Below are 26,787 nucleotides of genomic sequence, written 5' to 3' on the forward strand. Positions count from 1 at the left end.
TTAAGTCATCATGTGGTTGATCACTCTCTCCCATGCAGTCAAATGCTACACATGTTGACGAACCTTTGGGTCTCTTCCAACTCAGAAGTGTGTTGTGTTATATTTCTGTGTGTAGTGCTATATTTCTGTGTGTTGTGCTTATATTTCATAGAAACGTGAAACTTGCTAATCATACTTTACCAAACTACACAGCTGAAATGAACACATTAGTAGCCACTCTGGCATCAAAAGTAGCCTTGGAGGAAACCAAAACTCAAGTCTGTCTTTGAAGGTTACTGTCTCTGACAACCATCATTGCCCTGGTGAATACCTTTTATTCATACAGCACAGCTGGATGGACTAACTGCACATCCCAAGTGTTGAATTATTGTTTTCAGTGTCTCGGGCCCTTGGGAATTCTCTGAGAATTTGATCAGTGAAACTAAAGACAAAATAAATCCTTAAGTGTGAATAAATTTATGAGGTGTAATTGGAAAGGCAGCTACTTGCAATGCTCAGAAGCCAGTGCCCTCCTGACTTGTTTCTTTCCCTTAGAAACATAATTTCTGCACCTTAGACTACAACAATACACAGTAGCTTCAGATGTAGCCTGGGATACAACAGCTTGGATTCTGTCCATTCTACAACAAGAAGCAAGAGTCTCAAAATGCTCATGAGTAAAATACTTGCATTAATATCATTTGATGAAGGCCTTCAGATTTGCCAATAAAAGCGCTCAAGCTGTGGAAATTGTTTCAGCTAAGAATGTATCAGGGCAAAACTATCAGACTCATCTTGGACTTCTTCCTGCTCACAGCCACTGCTGTAAGAAAAGGTCAAACTACATGGGTCTCTGGAATGAAGCAGCCTTTTCAAGTCTTAAGCTCTCATTCACCACATCTTAGTACCAATGGAATTAAGTGCCAAAACTCTAGCAGGACCAACCTACCCTAAGATGTAAAGGAAAGATTCAGACATGTGAGCATCTAATTTATATTCCCCAAGGTATTACTTAGTCCCACTGCAGTTAAGACATTCTTCCCGTTTCTCATCCAAGGGCACAGATGATTCCTCTAGTCCAGCTGGCTTTAGCTTTGAACCACCCTGATGTCCAAGTGTTATGCCTCTGCTGCCATACAAAAATAAGGAATGCACCTCCTGCAGAGGATTTTGCAGGGAATATCCTCAAGATTAGACTGGTGAAGAGTTGCTTTGAAATAAAAGGATTTCTCTGCAAAACAGGAAGATGCTTTCAGGACTTTGGAACAGCATTCACTTTTAACTTTCTGCTTGCATGTTTGAACTGCAAAATGAGACATCTTTTCTATATTACGTGATTTGTAAGCAAATAAAGAAGAATACATGCCAGGAAGTAGAAATGGACTAAGCTATTCCGGACAAAGAATGTTTATGCCCACACAAAGCTTCATCCAACGTCTCGAAAAAAACATGATTAACAGTACTGTGCTGATCTTAATCAGATTTATTAAGACAAATGCTGAAAATCCAGCGTGCATGTTGTGTGTGGGTAACTAAAGGAAAAAAAAAAAAAGGCCAGATAAAAATGCCCAGAGGGAGTGAGCTAATGACTATCTTCCCATTACCTCATGGGATCATTAGGTCGACATGATCTCTCCGCGGCCAGCACCGGAGCCACTTCCCCGCCGGGACGGAGGCCAGCGGCCTTTCCCTTCGCCGGCCGTCCCCCCGCACAGGTGCACCCTCAGCGGAGGCGCGACCCGCCGCCATGTCGGGGCGGGCACGGCGGGACAGCCACCTCGGCTCCCGCCCTGCCCCCTCCCCGGGGGGCTGCTGGGCAAGGCGGCATTGTTGGCCGCGTCCATCACTCCTCGTCCCCGGCTGACATAATGAATGCGCTTGGACACACCTTCCAGCCCGGCGGAGAGGCGCCGCGTCTCCACGGACAGCCTCACCGAGCCCTCCGCTCCGCTCCCCGCAGCCCTCGGGGAGGCGCCCCGCCAGCCCGCCCGGCCCCATAGCCCGGCGCCCCGTCCCAGCCCAGTGAGGGGCCGCGGCGGCCGGGCCGGGCTGGGCAGGGCGAGGAGGGTACAAAGTCTCGCTATGCTGCCCAGCGCCCTTTACTGGGACCTGGTGGGCTCCTCGGCTCTCCTCAACCTGCCGGCGGCGCCGGGCTTCGGCAACCTTGGCAAAAGTTTCCTCATCGAGAACTTGCTGCGGGCCGGGGCTCCGAGCCCTGCCCAGCTCCGTCCCCTCCCCGCCAACCCCGTGCCCCTCAAGCTGTGCCCCGCGGCGGAACAAATCAACCCCTCAGGGGGTCCATTCCCGGCAAGATGGGCTTTCCAAGTGCTTAACCCCTCGGCGGCGGACGGCGGCCGCCCGCCAGCGCGGGCCGCGGCGGCGGAGAGAGGCGGCATCTTCCCGCCGGCAGCCACAGGTGAGCGCCGGCCCCTCCCGCGTCCTGCCGCCGGGGAGACGGGAGCGGGAGCGAGGGGCTTGCCGAGGGCTCGGCCCCGCGCTCCGCACGGCGGAGACGGCGGCAGGAGAGGCGCGGCCGCTCCGAGGAGCCCGCAGGCGGCGGCGGGACGCCGAGCCCCGGTGGGTGCCGTGCCGCCGGGGCGCGGCGGGGGCTGCGCCCGGGGCTCCGGCCGAGGATCTCGCCCTACCGCTGGCAACGGGACGCTTAGAGCAGGTGGTGCGGGCGGCCGGCGCACCTGTGGGTGTAGAGAGCGCAGCAGAGTCCCGCGATGGCCGCGTCGGGTGCTGTTAAACGCCCCTAATCGCAGTTCTTTCAGGTCTTGACGTCCCGCAGACTCCAGAGGTGGTAGAAGCTTCGCCGCCAACAGGCGCTCCGCGAAAGTCTGAAATTCCAAGTTTTGGGAGGAAGGCGAGCGGTCCCATTTCCTAAGTAGCGATAGCTCGGGAGTCAGCAGCCCATTTCTCTACACGCCCTGCTTTGCGGGACAGCAAGGCGTGGAGGACCCGGCTCCTCCTGCCAAAAGGAGGATTAAGCCACGTAGAACAGGCAGTTTTCTGGAAGTTTTGACAAAACCACCAGGGACGGGGGAAAATAAAAAAGTTTTAAAGAGGTGTAAAGGTGCGTTATCAGCCCGGTGTCACACTGAGAGCCAGCGCCCTGTCGGGCGGTGGGGACCAGCTCGCGGCCGCCGGGGGCCCGCAGGAATCCGTGCCGTAGGATTGGAAACAAACAGGTTTACAAAACCTATTCAGTTTCTTGAATGTGCCGATTTTCGTATAGATACATTTTGTCTGGGCACGAGCAACATACTTTAAGAAATGTGTACTTCTGTTAGTCATGGAACTGATTGTAGTCAATTCATTAAATTTGGTATTAGACTCGCTATCTATATAGTATTTTGCTTTTCTATTAGAATGCATAAATTATTCCAATATTATGCGGTATTTTAAGAATTTTTATTTATGATAGTACAGTTTTAAATGCGTTTAAAATGAAAATCAGACAAGCAGAATTGTATTTATTTAATTAAGTCTTTGCGATGTGAAACCAAAAGGTTTGTTTTGAAAACAGAAGTAATTGTTTTCTTTTCAAACATAATTTAATTTCAATTAGATTCTGCAAACTGTTCTTCAAATTTCAAAGTAGTATTTAATCCTTTAGCATTATGTACTTTAGAGGTAGGCAGGAGAGAGTCACGGTGTACATTAAGGTTTCTGAATGCTCCTGACCTCTCAGGTAAGTGTCACCTTAAGCATATCAGTTACTTAAACGTGTTTAACTAACTATAGGCTAGGCCAGGGAACAGGACAAGTATCATCTTCCTGCAATTTGATGAATATTATCCCTGCCTGCCCTTTGCCCTTACCCTGAAAAAAAGTTCTAGAGAAAATGCTATATTTATTTGTGGAGAGAAGATAGTAGATGCCCCAGCACTCTTATTTGCTAGAGGTAAAGGTATTTTGTTGGGTTTTATTTGTTCTTGTTAGTTTGTTTGACTGGGTTTTTGTTTGTTTGTTTTAAAAAGCTGTGGGTAAATTGCTGCAGAAGTTCCCGAATGCCAAGTTTTGCAAATGCTTGTTTCCAGGATTATTTCTTCTTTTGATTGACCCATAGCAGTAGTTGTGATTTTAGTATGTTAGGTCTGCCTAGCGATTTGAAGTCTAGACCTATGCTTCTTCTCATTCCACAGCTCCCACAGATCTTGGCAAAAGCACCAGGCTCTTAGATTTGAGCAAGGAGAAATACTGGTGTTTCCTCATTCATCTTGCACCCAGAAGAAAATTCTCCTGTGACTGTACTCTTGCGACAGTGACTTTTATATTCCAACAGGGATATGTTGATTCTGATCTCACTTGTATGTCTTAAAGTGATGAGGATGCTTAGTTGTCTCAACATTCATAAATTTGAGTTAGATTGGAACTGTCTTGCTGAGCCAGTTTGTGGTTTCTAAGGAGTCTCTTGTCTCTAGTGTAGGCGTATACTGAGGAAACTGTTCAGACCAGACACTGCATTTGTGAGTAGGGCTGGGGTGGTCAGGCTGCGTGTAATGTTTCTTGTTTATACAGTGGTAGGGCAAAGGAGCATTTTGGCAGAACAAAAATTTTAGCCTTCAGGGACTAATGAAGATATTTTGACTAAGGAAGTTGTGCTAGGTAGGGTTTTTTAATTTACTGATTTTTTTTTTTTTTTTAATAAGCTCATATTTGGAACCCCAAAATCACATGGCATTTTGGAAAATCTTTCTCGAAGTCTTTAAAAAGATTATTGAAAATGAGAATGCAAGCTTTTTTTTTTCAAAAAATCTTTCTGAACTAACAAGTGCTTTATAGATCATGCAGGGACTGAAAGTTCCCTAACAAACTAGCTTCGCATAAGCCAAGTTTTCTTTTATTTTTTTTATTAAAAAAAAATAAAGGAAATTGAAAAAGTACCAGACTTTGGAAACAGTATATTACTCATGTTGTCCCAAATTCTGGTGAGGTCACCAAAAGTTCTCAAAAAGAAGGAAGTATAAAATCACACCAGAGACTTAACTGAATAAGCTGAACCTTTTTATATGTATCCACAGTACCTACAAAGGGAAGACTTGAAGAAAGCACTCCATTTTAGGGTACCTTTTAACATAAAAGTGCTAACGAATGTAAATCCTGTATTCTTTCTGTAAATTGGAAAACACTTATCCATGGTGGCAAAAGAGACCAGATGGGTTGGCATTCTTGAGCTGGGCTATCTCATCATGGTAATTTCTCCTTTTGTAACTCCTGAGCAACTGAGTTGTATCAGCAAGTTTCCTACCCAAAATTTACAGGTTTCAAAGTATTAGTTGGACTATTTCAAGTGCTTATCTGCATGTGTATTTTACGTACATCTCCTACAAAATTATTGCAAATAAAAAAGTGAACAAGAACTCAGGAAGTGTCACACCCTAAATATTACATCATCTAATGAGCATAGTAGAAATAAATATATTTGCTGTCTGTAAAGGTTTAAATAATCACTTTCCATCACTATATACATGTAAAATTAAATGTAATCATTGTAGGTATTTGAAATTAGTTTGGTTTAATTTAAGAAGAACATGAGCAAAGAGCATGTTATGTAAAACTTAGGAAAGAAAAAAAGAAGGAGCATTACTGCTATATGATAAACTCATGAGCCTTCTGCAGTGGTATACCAATTTATACTGGCTTGGGATTACCACAGGCTTTCTAGCACTTCTTCTGAAGCCCCTTTCCTCTGTGCTGTCCTCAATTTCCTCTTGCTAATCTGGGTTTTAGTCCCTTGACTCCAAGCCTATTGTTGTATTCTTGATAAATTAGAAGACTTGACAGTTTTCTTCAGTGTTTTCTGACACATAAAAATCGGATGTGAGGATGCTGAGATGCTGTGTCTTGTAGCACAGGTGCTGTAAAGAGGTCTACTTCAAATATTTTCTCATGACTTAGTTTCCAGAATTATTGGCTGGCACTAGAGCTGAGTGACCTCCTTGGGAAATGTGAAGTTACTCTGCTACCTGAAATAATTTTTCTAAATATCTCTGCTCTTCTTAAGTAATTTGTCCAGGAGGAGGTTGACAGGAAGTGCTGTACAGTGTGAACATGGTCATGTGGCAAGAATGTGGCTTTCTGCTTTAATTTTGGCATTTTTGTAGATGAACAGAGAAAGGAAATTGAAAACTGCAGCAAAACAAACAGTGAGATAATTCCATTGTAAAACCTGCTGAGAAATTTATCTTAGGGGATTTTTGACTAAAGCATCAGAATACAAGAGAGCAGAATGAAGGACAGCAAGCATAACAAAAAAGAAAACAGAAGAACTATATAGTAAATATAAATTGGACTTTGAGTAAGCATCTATAGATGTACTTAATACATATCCAGATACATTTGTGCTATCGATGTGTCTTTTCTTTCTGTAACATTTGGGTACTTTACATTTTGATGCAGTTATCATCACATTGAGCCAGTGAGATAGGAGAGATTTCTGTTGTGTAGAGGAGAAGCTGGAGCAAAACCAAATGAGGTGACTTACCTGACATAATACAGATAACTGGTAGCATTGCAAGGAAATTAAACCAAATCTTCTGCAGGCTAAGTCTCTGGAAAATGATGTCAATTTTTTCCTTCTCAGGTGATGACACCAATTCTATCCTGAATCAAACATATCTTATTTCTCATATTTAATAAAGTGTCTTGTGTTTCTTTATGACAACCAATTGGAGGCAATTAAATGACTGAAATTTAAGTGATTTTTTTTCATTTTGGACCTCTTCTTAGTGAATTAATGCTTATTAATTATTGATTTCAAGCCAACTGGCAGCCAGGGTGTGTCCTCAAGCGACATGTAACACTAGCTTTCAGTAAAATAAAAGACAGGAAAGAGCCCAATGTTTTTTCTTGACTCATCTAACTCAGGCAAGTTGACTGACAAGTCTTAGGATTTTCTTGTTTTGTTGGTGTTTTCTGGAGATAGAAAGTTTCTTTAAGGTGGGGAGATCTATTTGGCATCTTTTCTTATTCTCTGATTGCTAGGAGCACTGAGACACTGTGATTGTTTTGAAAGTTTGTCTTTGGAAGCAAAGGAGTTTTTGTAAGTATTAGAAATCACAGACTAGCACGTTTCCTGTTTCCAGTTAACTTTGTGAGCCATTTAATAGAATTGGTCTGGAATGCCCAGCATATTTTAAGAGTGGCTGCAAAATGGCTTTTAAAGGACAAACTGTTGTCCTCATTGTGAGGTTGCCAGAGCTAGACTAGTGCCAGCTCCTCTGCGACCCAGCCGCTAGTCTGGCAGTCTGTGCTCGGTGAGGAGTACGAGCATTGGCTGGACACCGCTCCTTCCTTTGGCTGCTTTTGCGGTGCCGGCTCTTGGAAGGAAGAGGATCCCAAGTTTGGTCCTTGGCAAGATTTAGATACTACCAGAAGATCTCAGAGCTGCACTAGGAAGACAAGTGGTGGAGTTTGTACAAAAGAAATTGACTGAGTTGAAACCATGGAATCAGTCATGCCTACAGTAACTGAATTAACTTCTGTGAAATATATTTGGTACAGCAGAAAGAGCTGGTCTTCTGAAATCCTGTAGTATATTGCTCATGGGTTTAGAAAACACATGACTGTGGTAAGGATTAATCTCATCAGGCAAACTCAAGTGCAGATTTCAGGTTTTATTGTACTGTGTCTTTATTGTTTTCTGTTAAGAATTCCTCCTAAATTTTGGGAGGTGAATTCTCTGCTTCCATTGCCCTCTGAAGGTGTTTTGCATTCTTTTATAAAGCAGCTCTGCAAAATAATTGATGTTTTACATGGTAGTTTTGTGGTCAGTCATGACCACCCAGCAGAAAGGGGAGTTTGGTTTTTTTCCAATTGAAAACAACTGCAGGTATATAAAGCAGTAAGAGTCTGTATTTTGTTATGTAGACCCTGATATTTATAAAATTATACATCCAAGTATTTTTAGTAACCTGGACTGTGCTTTGAGGTGAGTTGTCACTTTGGAGAAGTGGCCTTTGTTTTGTGCTGAAAAGCTTATGAAAATTTTTCATGAGAGGCTTCTTTTGTCTGTAGTTGCAGCATATAATTCTCTTGAGGTATTCTGAATGTTTGTTGAGAATATTACCTCCTTGTGACTATGTGACCATCTCAAGTTTCAACTTGAAAAAGTATTTCCTTGTACAAATGTAAAAATACTAAACCTGTTTTGTTAAAAAAAAAAAAGAAAAAAGAATTTGCCATGTGTTATTTTTTATTCTAACACTGTTTCTATTATCTTGGGACTTTTGTCTGTTTGGAGCTAGCAACACTGCAACAAGTAAAGACTGCTCCAGGTAAAAAAAGTTGGCTAATCAGTGCATACCCCAGGAATAAATGGTGCATTTTGGCCTCCTGTACAATTTTGAATTAGTGCTGCAACAATGAAAAACCAGTGAAATGTCGACTTCCAGCAGCTGGCCTTAATTTTGCCATGCTGGAGGAAATAATTTCTAAACAAATGTCTAAACATATGTTGAAAATCAAAGAAAATAACTAATGACTTTCTAGCTGAATTTTTACACTTTTAGAGTCTTTATGGCTGTACAGATGATAGTATTCTTTTGATGTTACCTATGAGGGACAAGAAGAATGTCATGACCATTCAGCTGTTTAATAAAAAGTAGGTGTCTTGTCTAAGCTGTAGTCAATAGAAAGAGATGCCTCCAGAGACACGTTCTGTGTCTTCAGTTTTAAGGTGATGAATTGTTATGTAGAGCTACTTCTCTCTTCTCATTGTCTGAACAGGAGGCCCAGACAAGGAACTTGGGCAAGACACTGAACTTTAAGACAGAGAACTGACAGTGATGCCTGTTTTGACAAGAACTGGTAATCATAAAGTGCTGAGGCACACTAGTACATGGGCATCCTGAGGAACGACAAAGCCAGAAAAAAATTGTAAATCCACAGGTAGATTCCCATCTTCTCAATAGCAAGGCTGTGTAGGAGGAACGGAGAGGGTAAAAGCCACTTTTACTCCTGACAACAGGGTACCCATGGAGTCTTTGGCAAACATTGTGGGGTTTGGTTGTTGCTTTGGGTTGTACACGTGAGATCTGACCATGTATTGTCACCAGCCTCAAGCTGGTGTATTTCCTCAGGTGATGAAAATCATGTACAACAAATTACAACATAATAATTAGGCATGTGAATGATGCCTCTGAAAACTGACAGTGATTAATGTAGTTTCAGATAATCTGCAGTGTGATGCTCTTGGCCATTACATTGCTGTAGATGCAAGTGATGATTATGCTGTTAGCACATTTCAAGCCCATTTTGGGGGCTGCTCTGTCAATTTTTGAAAGCCCCACCACAACCCAGCATAAAAATGTAAGCCCACTCTTTGCATCCATGTTTTGTGTAAGAATTAAAAATATATATATTTAGAACTTTGAAACCCTTTCTCTGAATGTTTGGCAGTTTTCAAAAACTGATCTGTGGATGCTACTCTGCTTTACCTGTTTGGCTTCACTTCCTTTGAACATTCATGTGGTTGTGTTTTACAGGAATAAATAGGAAGCAAATGGTAACTTTGGGAGTGCAGGAAAGCCAGTTCTGCGGGGTCCTGCACCACAGGCTCTTGCAGGAAGTTTTTACACTTCCACGTGATGGCAGTTGCTTTTGGGTGGGATATGGCAGTGGCTGCTGCATTGTTCTTGCAGTTGGAGGCTCTTCTTCAGCTGATTGAAATGCTTTGGGGGTGCACAACTGCTGCTGGAACGTTGCACTCTAAAGACAGTAACTGCTAGGGAAAGAGCAGTGACTCATCATGAGGTCCAGGGCTTGTGGTTTGGGAGCAGAAATGCAGCTCAGCTGGATCACTAAGCTGGTAGAGCTACTGCTGGACTGTTTTCAGGGAACTCTTCATGACATGACACTTCCCTGCAGCTTTGCAAAAGCCTGCTTTAAATATTGCCAAGAATGGTTGTAAGTAGGAAATTCCAGTTGTGCCCATGTTATGGGCACAAACCATCCAAGGTTCTCAGATGAAATATGATAGTTTTACTGATAATATATTTTAAGTTTCCTGCAAGGGCTGGAACCCAGACATCGTGGTGGAAAGCAGTTCATGTGGACTTAGCATGTTTGAAGAATTGAAGTGTTCACGCGGCTTGAGGTTTCTCTGCTTCTGTTGTTAGTTTTGTTAGCTGGCTCTAGGCAGTTTTCTGAATAATCTTTTTGGAGGTGTTTCAGCTCTCTTCACAGGCTGATACCACATTTTTATCAGTTATCTTTAAACCCCCCCCCACAGACTAGCAGAATGTGCAGTGAAGGAGCCTGTATGGATAATACCAGGAGTTTACCATCAGTTTCACTTTCCCTTAATAGCCATTTTTCCTTTACCCCTTCCCACTTTCCTGATGGCTGATAGCCTACACTCTTTACTGACTTATTTCACAACAGTAGAATTAGAAAGAGAAAACAGGGTCCTTAATAATAAGCCATTTTCAAAGTTGCATAACTGAGCTGGACTGTATTTAGGAACCTTACTCTCAAAATGATGGATAGTTGGAAGGAAAACTTCTGATCCCATTGCCAGTATGACTTTTTCTAATGGAAGGGCTTTTGAATTTATAATATTTTCAAAGCAGACAGTGTCTTTTAAAATATTAGTATCTGAAATGCTTTCTGAGTTTTAGCACTAGATAAGCTTGAGGTCTGTTTACATGTTTAGTATTATTTTATTGTCTGTAAAATTATTTCTGTTCACTAAGATAAATGTAGTGAACACTATTACTAGAATTTGCATACAGCACCAGTGTCAAAAGTATTTGTTTTATGAAAAAAACCCAAACCCTAGGTATTTAATACTTTTGTATATATGATCCAATGCATTTTCTTTTAAGGCATATAGTACAGTTTTTGGAGTGCCAAAAGGCACTTACACTTTGATACTTTTCATGCATGTGTGAAGCTAAACCTGTAAAGACTGAGTTTTGTGAAACAATTCCACACAGTCTCGGTTTTATAAAATGAAGATATAAAGCAGATAAAGGCTTAAGTGTCCTGAATACAAATTATTAGGATTTTGCCCCTGCTTTAAGTTCCTATACGTCTCTGGGAGCAGCAGCTGCCTTTTGGTAACTGTGTACCTCATTCTGGCCAAAAAATGGCATAATTAATATTTTGACATCTCAGCAATTTTCAGCCTTATGTGAACAGCACAGAGTGTTTGCTTTAGGTCTCTTGTTCAACAGATATTGATAGAGTTGCTGTGATGTATGTGAAAAGAAAATAATAGGTAGTGCTTCCTCTATATTGTTCCCAAACTATATTATGCCATTTCTTCAGGTATAATTTCAGCATAATTCTAGGCAATTTTAATTCTGTTAATGGAGTTTCATACAGGTAGTGGAAGCCATTTAATGTGATGAACTGTATTGTTTTTATCGAAGATAAAAAATATGAGTATATATTTATATATACTTGTATAAAATATAAGGATATGTTGAAGCATTAACATTTTTCTGTATGTAGAACTCCCAAGACAGAGTTGAGTATCTCTGTATTATGTCACATTGTTTTTACTGATGTAACTCTGCAGAACTGCTGCATATTGGTTTGAGTGCAACAGCTTCAGTAGATAAAGGGGTGTAGTTTAATGTATGTAATGTAAAATTCACCTGTGCATCAGTATAGCTGCAGCACATTAAAAAGGGTTACAAACTGGACGTACATGTTGGCTATAGGCATAGACATCATGGCATTGTTTTTTACTCAGGATCTAGACTAAATATTGAGAAGTGAGCTAAGGAACCTCTTTGTTCAAAGTAGGATTTGAGGATTTCACCTGCATTTTACTTCTTAAGCAAATATTCTGCTTCATAGAGATACATGCCCTGCGGGCAAAAAAAGCAGCAGTTGGTTGAAAGAATTAAGTAAAATGCCCAGGTAAGCCAGACTCCTGATTTCTATCAGCTTGAGCAGAATTAGTATCAAGATCTCTTCTGTTTGCATCATGGTACTGTGCTACTCTATTAAATCATTGTCAGCAACTTCCATGGAAATATATTGCTTGCTTGGAGTTTGCTTAAGCAAACAATTTGCTTAAGTTTTTACTGTGATCCATCTTCAGACCTTTATGCTTGCAGCTTACTTGTTGAGAGATGTAGTGAGTGGAGGAAACTGTCCTTTCCTATTCCTGTCATTACTTGCAGGAACATGCTCTCTATCTGAGTCAATAGCTTGTTCAATTTTGATTTATCCAGGTGTCTTCTGCTTTTATCACATGCCATTATGAACCCCACATTATCAAAACAGAGCAAGGAAGTGGACAGAGTTAAGAAACTACAAGAGGGAATATCAAGGACAGGATAACATGTCTGACAAAAATTGCATGGCATGAATTAAGGTGTTGGAGCAATGATTGGAGGGAATAGGACATTATGGCAGCCAAGGAATATCCAAGGCATTTAAGAAGAAAGCAAAGGAATGGAGTGTGCCATCTTCTGTATTCTAAGTTATATTTTCAGAGGTGGAGAGTTTTACTTGACTGTAAGGGAAATTTGATAAAAGCACAAGGAATGAGCCTCCCAAGGAAGGGAAGAAAAGCTCCTTCACCTGAGAGTCTGGGAATTTCAGAGGATAAAATATATTGTCAATGACGAGCTCTAATGTCCAGGAGGTTGGCTGATATTTGTCTTCTACAGCTCCTGTGCTTCTTGTGTTACTCAGATTCTTTCCAGCTTCCACACTTCACCATTTGCATCAAAACCCTTTGGATACATGGGATAGGTAGTATTTGGCTGCACGTTCTTGACGCTTTTAAGTTTCTAAGGATGTGGTTCCACATTTGGTGGTCTTGTGTGGAAAAGAACCTTTAGAATACTAATGCCTGGTGTAAATCGTTCTTTTTTGTAAATGTTTTGCAAGTATATGCCTCAAAACCAGGCAGTTAATTTGTATTTCATTAGAAACAGCAAAATTTCAATAGAAAGCTGCAACAGCAAAATGCTTATCAACTAGTAATTGCAAGTTAATACTTTAAAAAATGTTTAGAGTTAGACTTCTATAGCAATAAATTTTTTACTCTGGGATAACAGCAAATTTAAGGGTCAGGAAACTTATTTTGAGGTCCTAATACATACTTGGAAAATTAATTTTGAATTATCTTTATTTTTAATTGCAGTTGAAAAACTTTTAAAAACTAGCAGCATGGCTTAGATACATGTATCTATTTACTTTTCTTTTTGATTGTTGATTTCTTTTTTTTTTTTTTACCCAAGTCTGCAGTTACTTTTTTTTTTTAATTTTTTTTTTTTCTGGAGATTTGGACAGCTACAGTACGGGCTCTAGAGCCACTTATTTTGTGCCTAAACCAAAACAAGAAGTGACATAGACGTTGTGATGCTGATCACATTTTACAAGTGTTCAGTTCTAGCAACGATGTGTCTTTTTCAAAACAAAAAAATATCCCAGATTTCATAGTTGACTAGTACAAGCAGAAATTGATAGGTAATTAAGATTAATGGAAAATCCCATGAGCTTTATAGAAAAAAAAAATAAGGGATAAATAGATAATAAAGACCTTTCCATGATTTGGAAGCTCTTTTTAGATATGAGAGACTGCAATTTAAAAAACTCTGTAAAGAATTTACCAAATATTACCTAATACTGTGAGTTGACTTTGCAGATTTTTTTGTTGTATCAAGCAGAGCCTTCAGCAAAGTGGTTTATTTAAATTTAGAGCAGTTGTCCAGCAAGACTAAGTTGACAGTCAGAGTAACAGAATCAGGCCCTGTAGTCCGTGCCTGTAGAGCTCAGCTGTTTCATCTCATGGCATTTTATAAATTTTATTCCTAAAGGTTTCTTGTTGAGGACTTTATTGGTTCAAGTGCTGTTAAAAGCATTGGAGTTCCAGCTGATTTTTTTTTTGTAAGATGAATGCTTGCTAGAGTTATTTTAAATAACTTTCAGATTCATTATACTCATTATTTCAACAACATATTATTGAAACAATATGTTCAATACCAATATTTAGGAAAACTCCCATAATTACAGCAATTACAGAAGGAAATTTCTAATCTGTAGAGCTTCATTCTTATAAATATAGGGAGAGTTTTGCATATTATAGCTAAGCTACGCATGTAAAAGAACCTTGCTAAATTAAAGAGCAATTACTTGGTTTATCATTGTTTGCCTTAAAAATATCACCGTGTTGAAAAAAGGAAAAAGAACTTGTGGGGCAGGACTTTACACACTGACTTTTTGGAGGACTGTTGTTATGAATATCACCTAAGCTCAATGGATAATCAATTAGATCTATGCTTTCTTTGCAGCTCTTTCCAAACACTTTTTTCTCCGAGCCCCGCCATTCTACTCAGCATGCTGCGGTGGGTCCTGTCAGCACCCTGCATCCCCCACTGCTTTTCCAAGTAAGTTTTTATGCTTCATCAGTAATGCTTGAGTTATTCTGTAAACCAAAGCAGCAGGATTTAATGTGTTCTGGAAAACTAATTGGTGATGCAATGGCAGCAGCTAATTCCTTAGTAAAATCACAGCAATCCTATTCAGAGGGTTTCCAAAGATTTATCAAACTTAAGTACACTGAGCAATTGTGAGAGGTTTCTAATGGCATTGAGACACCCAGACAGAGCTAACCTAGGAAAGTGCCTTGTTTTCAGTTTGCTGGAAACAATTCTTTAAAATCAGTAACTCTTTTAAAAATCAGTGTCAATAAACATTTGCAAGTAAGAAAAGAGCTGGAGGATCGTAAAATGCGTGCTGCATTTTAATGTTTGTTTGGGGTGTAAATTATGATTCAGGAAGCTTTAGCACTATTTAAATACAACAATCATTCTTTTTCTAGTAGTCAAATGTGTGCACATGTTTAATTTTGTTTCTCTTTTTTAATTATAATGTAAAAAATTGAAGAAGTATGTTAAAGAGAATTTTGACAAGTGTTCACTATCCATTCAGGATTAAGAGTCCATTCAATCCAAAACTAAATTTAACCTTGATTGGGAAGATTGCACACCAAAGTTGTAAGAATGGACAGTCATGATTTTGTGCTTAGGGCTCAGGAATGAAAACAGAAGGGGCATTTCCTCTTTCTTCAAAACAGAAAAAAAAGCACAAATTTATTGTCAAATCCAAATGAAAAGTGGAGCTTATATGTGCTCTGGCATATACTTTTTAATCACAGTTGCATTCAAACCATTCCTGACTAAAGTGCATGCTTTTTATGAATGTTTCAGAAGGGCAGTTGCTAAGTTGAATGATTCTTGACAAGTGAGGCAGCAAATGCTGGCAGTTTAATGAGCTGCAAGTTTCTGAGCACCTCTTTAGGGGGCTGACACTTTCCCACAGAGCGTTTTACATGGCCTCGGCTCTCCCACAATGGCTGACAGCACCATGACCAATCACCACTTTCACTTTACTCATCCACACGCGACCTCACCACAATTTTTCACTGTGCAGATGAACTTTAGGAACCATTTCACATTGAAAAGGCCTGGGCAAGGGTCAGTTGCCCTTTTGTATGGCCATAAAGCAATACTCTATGTGCCAGTCTTTTCTCCTGTCTCACATTCCAAGAGATTTTCTGGACACCATTTAAAGCACTTGACTGAAAAATAAAGCAGTGAATGAAACTGACTTTTATAGACTCATTCTAGCTCATCTTCCCATATAACCCTGTCTACCTGAAAAGGGATTTAGTGGATGAGCTGAGTGTATACAGGGACTTGCTGAATACATAGGCCCATTATCAACTGTGGGGATTGTTTATTAACCAGGACTGATACACTACTATTTTGGAAGTGACCTATTAATTGTCCATTTAACTAGAATGTATTGAATTCTAATGAAAAAATGGAAACCATGACTAAAGCTTTTACTTGCTCCTTCAAGGTGGTCTCTGCCATGAAGGCAAATGAAGATTGTTCCACAGATTAAGGGGACATTTATCACTATATATTAGGATACAAAGGAAAGACTTAACAAAAATCAAATCAGTAACATAGGAAATAGTTGGTCACATTTATGTCAGCAGAACATTAAACCTGCTGCATGTTCAGAGTGACGAGCTGCAAACTGACATATTTAATTTTGCTGGAATTGTTGAAATGTATAAATGACTGCCTCTCCTGCTGCACTGGAAAGGTCTATAATCCGCAAACTGAAATTTAGTTTTTGTGTAACAGTTGGAGTGCATTTTAGAATATGGCTTATTTAAAAAAAATTCTCTAGGCTACCCAGTTGGTGGTAGGTTTCAGATTTTTTGTTCCATAGGCTGTTTGTTAATGCTTCTGAGCATTCTGCTCATCATTAAATTTTGTTCAGTTAATCTTTTAAAATCCATCACATATTGTGCCTTAGAGTGTAAAGATGCCTCACTATTAGTCTAATATAGGTGTTAAGATGGACCCTACATACTGCCTGCACAGGAATTAATTGGTGCCTTGAGGCTTCAGCAGGAGGTTGTTTCCTTGCTGATTGACTGTTAACAACCAGCCAGGCAAGACAAATTTTAAGGGGTCACATAATTTGGCGTCCTCTGTCCTTGGCTGACAACTCCATTGTGGAACGGAGGCCGGGAGGCAAGGACCAGCCCTGTTACGCCTCTTCCTTTGCTGGTGTCTCTCATCCCACAGTGGGGATGAGAGAAGATACCAGTTCTGCTGCTGGCTCAGACTGTACCTTCCAGTAAAGCTGAGAATGCTGACAATTCAGCAGAAACTACTCAGAGGCTACCTGGAAAAAGGTACCTAAATTCACTAAGTTTGAGAAGAAAGAGAGAAAACGTGCATGAGGAAGGAAGGCTCCCAGCTTGCTCCCAGTTTTGTAGACATGATTGGAGCATGCAGTGAGGGTTATGAAGGGGCTCTGCAGTCCCCAGAGAAATACCATCCTGGCTTGCCCTTCCATTGTGGTATTTCGACTTTTGTCCTGCAGATGGTTTATTGTGATTTGGATGAAGTCTGACTGTGTATCACAGTGTAATAAATATCAGGACATTAACCAGTAGGTTATGATTTTTGTATCTGGTCCTGGATAAAATTTTGAAAATTGAAGTACATCTATATAGATTAAGGATTATTTATACTGTAACATTGCAAATCATAATAATTATTTTTTACCACATGCTGTCATGAGTGACAAATAAAAACATCTTGATTTCTTGACATGAAAAGTTCAAGAAAAGAATTGACAGAATGCAATGGGCTCTAAATCAGTAAGGTTTCGCAGGAGTGGTTTTATTTTAGGGAATAATCATTGTACACTTGCTCAGCTTCTCATGCTCTGCTCTACTGGTCAGAGCTGGAAGCAGGATGCAGGGGCAGTGTAAGTAATATCAATATCATGTGTTACCAGTAACATATGGCTACAAAAGTATTTAGTCAACTTTGCAAGACACAGATATACACTTCAGTTTCTCATCATTATACTACAATATCCTCAGTATATGTGTGTTTGTTTTTCTGTGGGTGTTTAAAGATACATATACCCATGTGTATATATATATGTATAATAAACAGAAGTTGAAATGTGGTGTAGCCCCAAGGACAGTTTGTGGAAGCTGCATCTGGATTTCATTAGTATTTTCAAGAGCACTATATAAATTGAAAAAATGTATGTCATTTCCCCCCCCACCCCATTACAGCTGACTAGAATAGATAGACTTCTACACAAAAAAAAAGTTTAGTATTTTAGAAAATCTGATTTTCAGGGAGAATTTTCTTTTGGCTTTGATACGAATTTGTGGGAATTGAGCAGCAGCACACCTTTGCCACTGCTGTAACTGTAAGCTGGGAGGGCAGTCTAGGCCCGTGGACTTGAGAAGGTGGTGGACAGCAAGAGGGCAGCTTGCATCTGAATTGCCACTCCTACAGCAAGATTGTAGGTGCCACTGGCTGTACAGCCATGGCACAGGTTTCTGAGCCAAAGTGCAGCTGTTTCCTGGCCTGCTTGCATCTCCCTAATTATCACATGCCCTGCTTGATGACGGGCCCTATTCAACTGATCCCTGCTCCTGCTTCCTGAGTATTTGAGGAAGCTGGAAGCATATGAAGCCTCACCAAGGACTGCTTCTCATACATCATATCTTCCTAGAGAAGAGGGAGCATGGGAAAGCACTATGGCTTTAGGTTTTATTGGGTGTGAGGAACACAAGAGATTTATCTTGGGATTTCTGTGCTCTTTGTGTAAACAGTTCTACTTCTTCACTGCAGCTCTGTCCCCCAGCTTTGAGGCTGTTTTCCAGGGTAGGGCTCCCTCTAGGCGTGCATTAAGGGGATATGATTGGATACACTGAAAGCTGCCCTCCCAGGACTTGGTATGAGATGTCAAAGGATTAGAAACCAGGCTGAAAGAAGTAAGTCCAAGTACTCTCCAAATCCTCTAATACAAAAATTGCTGTAGTTTCCAGAATAACTAAGTGAATGACCAGGGATTTTCTGAGAAATAGATCACCCTGAAACTCTTTCATTAGTTAAAAAAAAATAGAGGAAAGCCTACTTAGTTTCTTGGAATCACTATTACAGACCACTTTTATCTCATTTTACATTCCACACAAGGAGTAAATAAACTCATAGGAAAACTTGTTACAGTTTACTCAGTGGTGATGACAGGCAAAGAAAAGTGAAGTTCCTCCCTGACTGTATTTGAATTTTGCAGTAGCCTCTGTCCTAATATTCCTTTATGAACTCATCTGATTTTCTTTGTACCATGTCAGGGGGAGACTCTTGACTACTGACAGCACCTCTATATCCAAGTGAGGATTTAATCCTTAATGAGCATGACTGAAGCATTACAACACACTTACAACACCAACAAATCAAAAGTGGGACAAGAGTCTGCAAACATTATAATGAACAGCACTTAATATTTCTCTGATATGTGCTAGATGTTTTGGGAAATTCTCATCTATTTCCAACAGGGGAGGAAAGTGTGCTGCCTCTTCTGACCCAAGAGTCTAACTCCAAATCCCGGAGAGGCATATTAAGAAGAGCTGTCTTTTCTGAAGACCAGAGGAAAGCTTTGGAGAAAATGTTCCAGAAGCAGAAGTATATTAGTAAAACAGACAGGAAGAAACTGGCCCTTAACCTGGGTCTAAAGGAGTCTCAGGTAAGAAATGTACTTCTGGGGAGAAATCTTTAAAATTATTTTGAAGGAGGAAAACTGAACAGTGCAGGGGCAGCCCTGAGCTCTTTTACCTGCAAAGACCTCAGTAAACCAATGGCAGTTTAAACTAGGGAATAATTGAACAGTTTCCTGGTTTATTTTCTGTGTGTGCACATTCAAAACTTGATGGCTCCATTTTCACACAAAGAAACATGACCACTGTGTTTCATTTCCAACTCCCTTTGTTTTTTGCTGTCCGACAGAGCTCCCTTGGAGTCTTTGGATGGAGCATAGTAGGGAACTATGCTCCATCCCACTGCTCTAAAGGCAAAACATGAGAGCATAGATCATTCCTTCATTCCACCCTTTGCCCTCACAAATGAACAACTAGGGACAAGGCAGTCAACAGCACTTCCTCTGGAACTGTTCTGCAACAGACAGGCAACCATCCCTATGGAAAGACACTTGACTGCACAAAGAGATTTTTAGAGCTGAGAGATACCATAAGAAATAAAACTTTGCAGGGTGACCTGCTAAAACACTCCCACTTTACTTGCCAATTCCCATTTCATGGGATTTTTTGCATGAGTCTGAGTTGGTCTGCTGCAGGATTTTAGAGTTTAGCTGAGGGTCTAATGCCTCCAGTGAGCTGTTTTGACTGAACAGCTGTATTAATAGTGGTGCTGAGCAGCAGTAGCACAATCGGGAATCTTTGGGCCCTCGCCTATCTGCAGATAAAAACATAGGAAAAGTGCCTGGCTTGAAGAGCACAAAATCTGAAAGAAGCTGGGAGGAAAAAGTTTGTGAGGGCATGTAACAGCAGAAAATGAACATGGTAGTTGCTGACAGGTAGGATTCTGAAGGTGCTGGAGTAGATGCAGCCCTCTAGATTGCAGATGAAATACTGAGACGTGACAGTACAATTTTGTTTCTTTGAATGCAGTAAGATTGAAAGTGCTTAAGATACATGTGCAGAAGCTATCTTGGGACAGAAAAGCCTGAGAGTGGTGATGAGAACTCTTGTCATCTCTATCTTGGAGATTTTCAGAACTTGAAAAGACTCTCAACAATTTGATCTAACTTTGCAGTTGGCTCCAGTTTGCACGGGAGGTTAGATCTGGTGGTCTGTGGTGGTTCCTTGCAACCTGATGACTCTGACACTGTTGCAAGCACTGCAGCAATAAACACAGAAACAAGCAGAGTGTGGTGTTTCTCAGTGTGATGTACAGAACTGTAATCTCTGCAGTAAAACTATTGCAATCAAAATGTACAATTGCGCTCAGCAGTGTGCTGCCTAAGAAATTTCCCAAAATGTAGTCAAATTCCTAGTATTACAGTTATTTCCTTGAGATTATTTTCTGTGCTCATGTTATTCAAGAGAGCTTGGGTGTGTAAAAAATTATGTAATGATAGATAGATAACCACTACCACTACAAGAATATAATTTTGTGATAGTGACAGACCAGATGATATTTGTCTCTTTTTTTATTCCCCCCGTGAAAGGAAGAGAAGTTTCTGTGAAGGTTACTTCTTCAATTTTCTGATCAGTTGTGCTGGAGGAACAGTACCTGTCATCTAAGACAATGATTCTCAAACCTTTGTCTTCATATCAAGTATCTGAATACTAGACCTAAATGCAAATGTTTAAGGGAAAAGAGAACACAATCTGAATAATTTGATTGATCACCCTTACCTTTCTTCTCTTCATGTAAAACCAGTTCCTGGTTGTATATTCCCCCAAGCTTTCCCCAGCATTTCATAAATGCCTTTGAATGCTTGTATTAAGAATTGCAACTCAAAGTTTTTGAAAAGTTTATTTTATCTCAAAATCACATGAGTTCTAGGCAACTCCTGGAAAACTGTAGTCAGGCAGACAAAATGTCTCTAAATCCTCAATCCTGTCTCCTATGTCACAACACACTTTTCTGTATGGCCAAGCTGATTTTAGCTATGTTTGTGAAAGGGACAGTCATGCTTCTTACAGCCTCTACTTAATAGAGGCCCTCACACCACCAGTCATATCACTTAGTTTCCTTAATGATGATACTAATTTTCTCTGGGAATTCCCTTCTGTCAAGAAGGATGTTGCTTGTAGGAAACTCTTCTATCCCTAGCTATTGGGCTGTCCATTTTCCACTCTAAGCTAAGTAATTTATTGTAGGTGGTGAAAGTCAAGGCAAATATTTGTATTTGTTCCAGGTGTAGTAAATAGTGATGGGAAAATCCTCAGATAATATCAGTCAGCTGGCTTCACTGGTTCTCTACTGTAACAACAAATAAGGAAGGAATGTGAAACTAAGAGGATGAAAAGGAAAAAAACACTTGTGAGGGCAAAGTTGTTTAAAGCAAAGAATAATAATAATAATAATAATAATAATAATAATAATAATAATAATAATAATAATAATAATAATAATAATAATAATAATAATAATAATCTCTTGTTAATTTGCAAACAGGTGAAAATCTGGTTTCAGAATCGAAGGATGAAATGGCGAAACTCCAAAGAAAAAGAAGTGCTTTCTAACAGGTGCCTCCAAGAAGAAGGTCTTCAGGAGAACTACCTCTCACGATCCACCATGAATTTTACCTCCCCATGCCCATCTGTGTGGGAAATGTCTGAAGAGCGGGCCAGTCTAAGGTGGAGGGAGAATTCTCCAGGAAATTCTGAAAGACTGACTGCTACACAACCACCTCCAAGAGCAAATTCATTGCAGAGCCCACTCTATTTGTATCCTGACCAAGACACTGCAAACAAGGCATCATCAAGTGTAAAGGAGTAGGGGCAGTTTGTAAATGGAGTGGCAGAGTGCAGGCTTCAAATGAGCGGTCTTTTAAGATTAACAATATTTGAACATTGTAAAGCTAACTAGTTTATGCTTCAAAAATATGCTAAAGTCTAACACCATTAAAATTACAAACAACTAATGACTAAAGAAGTATTCTTCAATATTCAGTTTTTTCTTGTGTCCTTTCCAGTCTTGTACTGACCTTAAAAGTAAAATAGGAACTGATGGTAAGTAAAATGAAGTGAAGAACATGAAGCTGAATTTGTGCTCTGATTTATACATCTGCACTGTATGTGATGCTAGTTAAAAACACACTAACAGAGAATCACTTTTATCTCTCATTGTAGTCAGACCAATTAATCTCTTCTGTGCATGAGATAAAAATAGCTCGTATCTCAAGACAGTAAGTGGTTTTGGGTTCTTTTAGAAATTTATTAAATAACACAATAGATTCATATGGACAAATACAAGCATTTTGGTGTGTTTTCTCCATCTGTCTTTACATATGTCAGTATTCAATTAGCTTTAAATAGCATGGTCACAGGTCAACTGATAACCTTGGTAAAGTTATGCAATAATAAAAGGCAACCAACCTAAAATGTTCCATGTTTAAGTAACTCTGATGAGAGTGTGTACTGGAAAGTGCAGTTCACTGGCTTCTGTCTTTCTGTCCTGCATGAATCTACTAGCATTCTTAACTTTGAATTGCAGTGTCTTTTTTTTGGCTGTTGGTAGAGTCTTTTGTATTTCAAAACTGTAATGACAGTGTGCAGAATTGTAGCCAAAAATGCAGTAAGCAACAGATGCATAACTGGAAAAATTGCTACTACAGCCAGTTCAGAAAATTACTTATGGAGATGATGTACCAATAGTGGCATTATTCCTGGCTTACTGTTGTTTAAACTGGCACCAGTAAGGACACATTAGCATATATCTGTATCAAAGTCAGGACAGTATTCTGTGTAATACAAGTAGCCTCAAATATTATTACAGCTACTTAAAATTATTTGCTTGCTTAATCCAATTTAAGGAGGTCAGTCTATGAATTTAGGTGTATCTTTCTTTGTTTTATTTGCAAATCTTTATAGCTCAAAATGGGAGCATAGCATTCATTTTCTTTTTCATACATTTGTGGATGCCTTTATTGAGAAGAGAGACTAAAGATATTTTATCTTACAGGCAAAACCTTATGGAGAACATTATGTTTTTATAGGGACTATTTTCTTTCTGGCTTTGATACATTTTATAGGTGAAAGATTATGATAATCTAGTCTGGCTTTTCTTATCATATATGCCTTGAATGTTTCTGATTATTCTGATTATTCTTGCCTTGAGCTTCAAATATTTTGAACTGTATTGTATATCTTCCAAAAAGCCGTGCAATTGTTGTAGAGTAAGTTGTTATTTAATGTTTTACCTTTTGATAGATGATTTACTATTCCCCTTGCTATATTATCTGGGAGGTGAAGTTTGGATATATCTGCAGCTAAAAATCTTGAGATTGCAATGATGATCCTTGTATCATTTATGCACGATAAGGTGAGTTTTGTACCTTGCCTTGTGCATGTCCTGCTGTCTCAGTGGCCAAATTTGCAATCCTGGTCTTGCATTATGTGGCATTCCTTGCATGTGATTTCCTCTGCTTGATTTAAAGAAAAAACAAATTACAGAAGAATTAAGAAGTTATATCTTCCTGCATTTACAAATCTTCATTAGTGTAAGCTGTCTCAACACCTACCTTCAGAAAGCCCTTGAACACATGTTATATACTGGTCAGTAATGAGAGAAGTTTATTCCTCTCTTGCAATTGAAATCCCAGAACCAACTCAGATTCTGCAGGAAACATAAGGTGGGGAGGAGAACAGACAGATTGTGTATACATGGGGATGAATTTGGTGTTGAAGTCCTGCCCTGTTTGGCCAGCTCCTGCCTGAAGAGCCAGCTAAGGTTAGTAGCCCAGATGGTTGTGAAATTGCATTGCAGTATTTGCAGAGTACCATCTAATGATCAGGTGGTGGTGTATATATATGTGCATCTATTCATCAGTGCTTCCCATTTTGGAGGAAATGTGTATGATAGGGGTGGTGGGGTTTTTTAATCTCACCTTTAATGGAAAGGGAGCCTTCCCAACTGCTCATATTATTTTACTGCAAGTCAATGAAGCCTCAGTGCTAGAAGCAACACTTTTGGAGATGGGAGATGCGATTCAGAATGCTCCTTGGGAAATTCTTTCAGTTCACGGTGTTGCAAGCACAAAATGTGAACTACTGTCAAAACTGAGCTGATGTGCTGAACAGAATACATCTGAAGGCTGTATCACTGAGGCAAAGATCAAGCAAGGCTCATGCAGCATTGGTTTTGCAATTGTAATATTACAGGTGTTTTAAATTCAACAAATTCTGGTTTCACTGTAGCCTGTTAAAACTTAAACCATTTCAAGGTTCTCCAAATCTCTTAACACCTCCTATCAGTGTTCTTACTCTACAGCTAGAATGAAGTTTCAGTATGCCAGATAAAAGATTTTTTATCTGAAAATGCTGACCAAGCTTTTTAAAAAACCCTAAAGTATACATCCACATCTTGAATTATATCTAAAATAGTCTGATTAAATTATGATTTGGGCCCATGAAACACAAAATTTTGATTCCTCTGATTTTGTGCTAAATAAAGGAGAAGTTTCTCTTCAGTCCATACTGTGAAAACTTGGTAAATGAGAAATAGCACCCTGTACAAATACAAAAACATATTTACAGTGCCAGTCTTTTCTTTGTGAAGGATCAAGTGGTATTTGGTTTCTTCAAATACGGTATGCCTACTAATTTTAGAAAGAACGAAGAGAGCACAAGTATGCAAAGTGCCCAGCAGATACTTGAACTGCTTCATAACAGACACAGTGCAGAGGTGAAAGGTGTAGTGCAACTGGTGTAAGGGAGTGACACGGTAGATACCAGTGCTGCTTGGATTTCACAGATTTGACCTGATGGATGATCTTGCAGCATGGTTGTAGGGTATTTGAGGTATTTCCTGTGTGTAGCATTTTGAGACTTTAATTACCAGCTGTGGAGTATTATGATGGACATTTATTGAGATCCTGGGGCTGGGGAGAGTTTGGGTACCACAAATTGCAAACCACAGTTAAAAACCTCATCTCTTCAGAGGCTGCAAACAAAGCAGATACTTATACTCACTGGGCACCTCTCTGTTTGTTTTGGCAACTTATCAATGCTAATGTAATACAGAATACAACAAGGACAGAGAGGAAAGGCTGAGACTCAGTACTCGCTTTGTTAACCGAGCTGCGAACTTCCATGTTCTCAGGCTGTGCTGCTGACACAGAGATCTCACTGCCCAGCACAGCAGCCTCAGGAACAGAAGAGACTTTTCTCATCCCACCTATTGACAATCCTCTGTACGGGTCTGAATGTGGATCTTGAAAGTGTGTTCTTAAAGACAGGGAGAGGAGCTTCCCTGATACCTAAGAAGAGGCTGCTGATTTCCTTCTAAGCTCTTGGACTTTTAAAATGTATCACAATGCAGATTTTTGCAGTCTGTATTAGACACAGCCGCAGTCATATTTTACTGCATGTGAACAGCTGTGAGCCTGTGAACATGAAAGACCAGCTAGCTCCTCCATGCACCTCATATAACATTGTTAAAAACTGGATTTTTAACAGGTGTGTCAGCACTTAAACTTTAGTTGTATATATTTACAGTATAAAATGATTTTCTTAAAGTTACCTTGTTTTTATTGATCCTTTGCCAAACAGGAATCAAGTATTATGATCTGCTGAGAACAGGGCTGCTTTAAGGCACAAAACTGCATTACTAACTTCAGTGTCAGAACAGTAGTACAAAGGTCAAATGTCACTCCTGAGCTGCAGTAATACATCAGATTTGTTTTATCTGCTGTGATTTACTAGTACTGGGTTTTAAATACCAGTTGCCATCACTGTAGCCACACAGCTCCTCTGATGAATGTATGTTCTGCAGTCAAAAGACTGACATAAATTAAGTGCATTCACATGCTTCAGCACCCTCTACCATCTAGACTGTTACTGATTTTCACATACTAGAAGGAAAGACAAACCGATTTCATGATGATAGCTGTAAATCCAGTGCCTTTAGAAAGGAACAGAGAGGAATTAGAGTCCAATTAACTTAAGACTCAGCTTTGAATCACAGGGAGACCTACAGAGAAAAAAAGCCCCTATAGAGAAAGGTTCGCAGTGGATGAAATTCTTGTGGACTGAGGAAGTCTTTAAATGAGTGTGCTTCTAAGGTGTGTACCTGGTGACTGCTGATCACCTTTACTGGAAGGTAAACTGGGATAGTTAAACCTGGGTCTGAAGTTCCCCCATGCAGACTTGCACCAAAATTCATGGCCAGAGAATGGCAATTCCTTGGTTTTATATTGGTTGTAATTCTGAGCACTAAAGCTGGGCATGGTGGACAGGGATGTCAGAAGATAACATCTCTATAGTGATCTTCCAGTGCTTTCTAAAGCACATAGAAATGCCGCTTTTTATAAGCATTCAACCCTTGAGGAATTCTTCAGTTTTTCCAAATAATTTTTATTTACAGATCAATATTTGAATGAAGGTAGCTGAACATGCATGTATATTGTGCAAAGAAGACTGTTTCAATTTGTTTCTGCTTTGCAATCATGGGTTTAGATAAGAGCTAAACTATGAGTGACATTAGCCACTTAGTCTACCATGGAAACATCAGCACATACAAGATTCAGTCTAAATTTAAGATACACTATCAGTACCGTTTAGTGCATTAGAAAAGGAACAAAATAAATTTTCAGTCACTGGGAGTGTCTCTGTTGTATCCTTCATCATTCTGAAAAAATGGACACATGATGAGGAAATCACTGATGTGCAACAGCCAGTTCTAATAATTGAAAAAAAAAATAATTGGACTCTACAAAATGTCAGTATTCTGGGATTATCCTGCAGTGCTTCAT

General features: G+C 39.8%; 1 protein-coding gene across 1 annotated transcript; it reads left to right on the top strand.

Annotated features, from left to right (window-relative positions):
* Positions 1-1,683: 1,683 nt before the first annotated feature.
* DBX2 (developing brain homeobox 2) lies at positions 1,684-25,551 on the top strand. The gene is made up of 4 exons (XM_054632302.2): positions 1,684-2,395; positions 14,244-14,339; positions 18,845-19,032; positions 21,489-25,551. Exons 1-4 carry the CDS (start codon positions 1,852-1,854, stop codon positions 21,810-21,812), a joined length of 1,152 nt encoding a protein of 383 aa, XP_054488277.2. The 5' UTR covers positions 1,684-1,851; the 3' UTR covers positions 21,813-25,551.
* The last annotated feature ends 1,236 nt before the right edge of the window (positions 25,552-26,787 follow it).

This window comes from Agelaius phoeniceus, chromosome 5, assembly GCF_051311805.1.
Source record: "Agelaius phoeniceus isolate bAgePho1 chromosome 5, bAgePho1.hap1, whole genome shotgun sequence".
NCBI lineage: Eukaryota > Metazoa > Chordata > Aves > Passeriformes > Icteridae > Agelaius > Agelaius phoeniceus.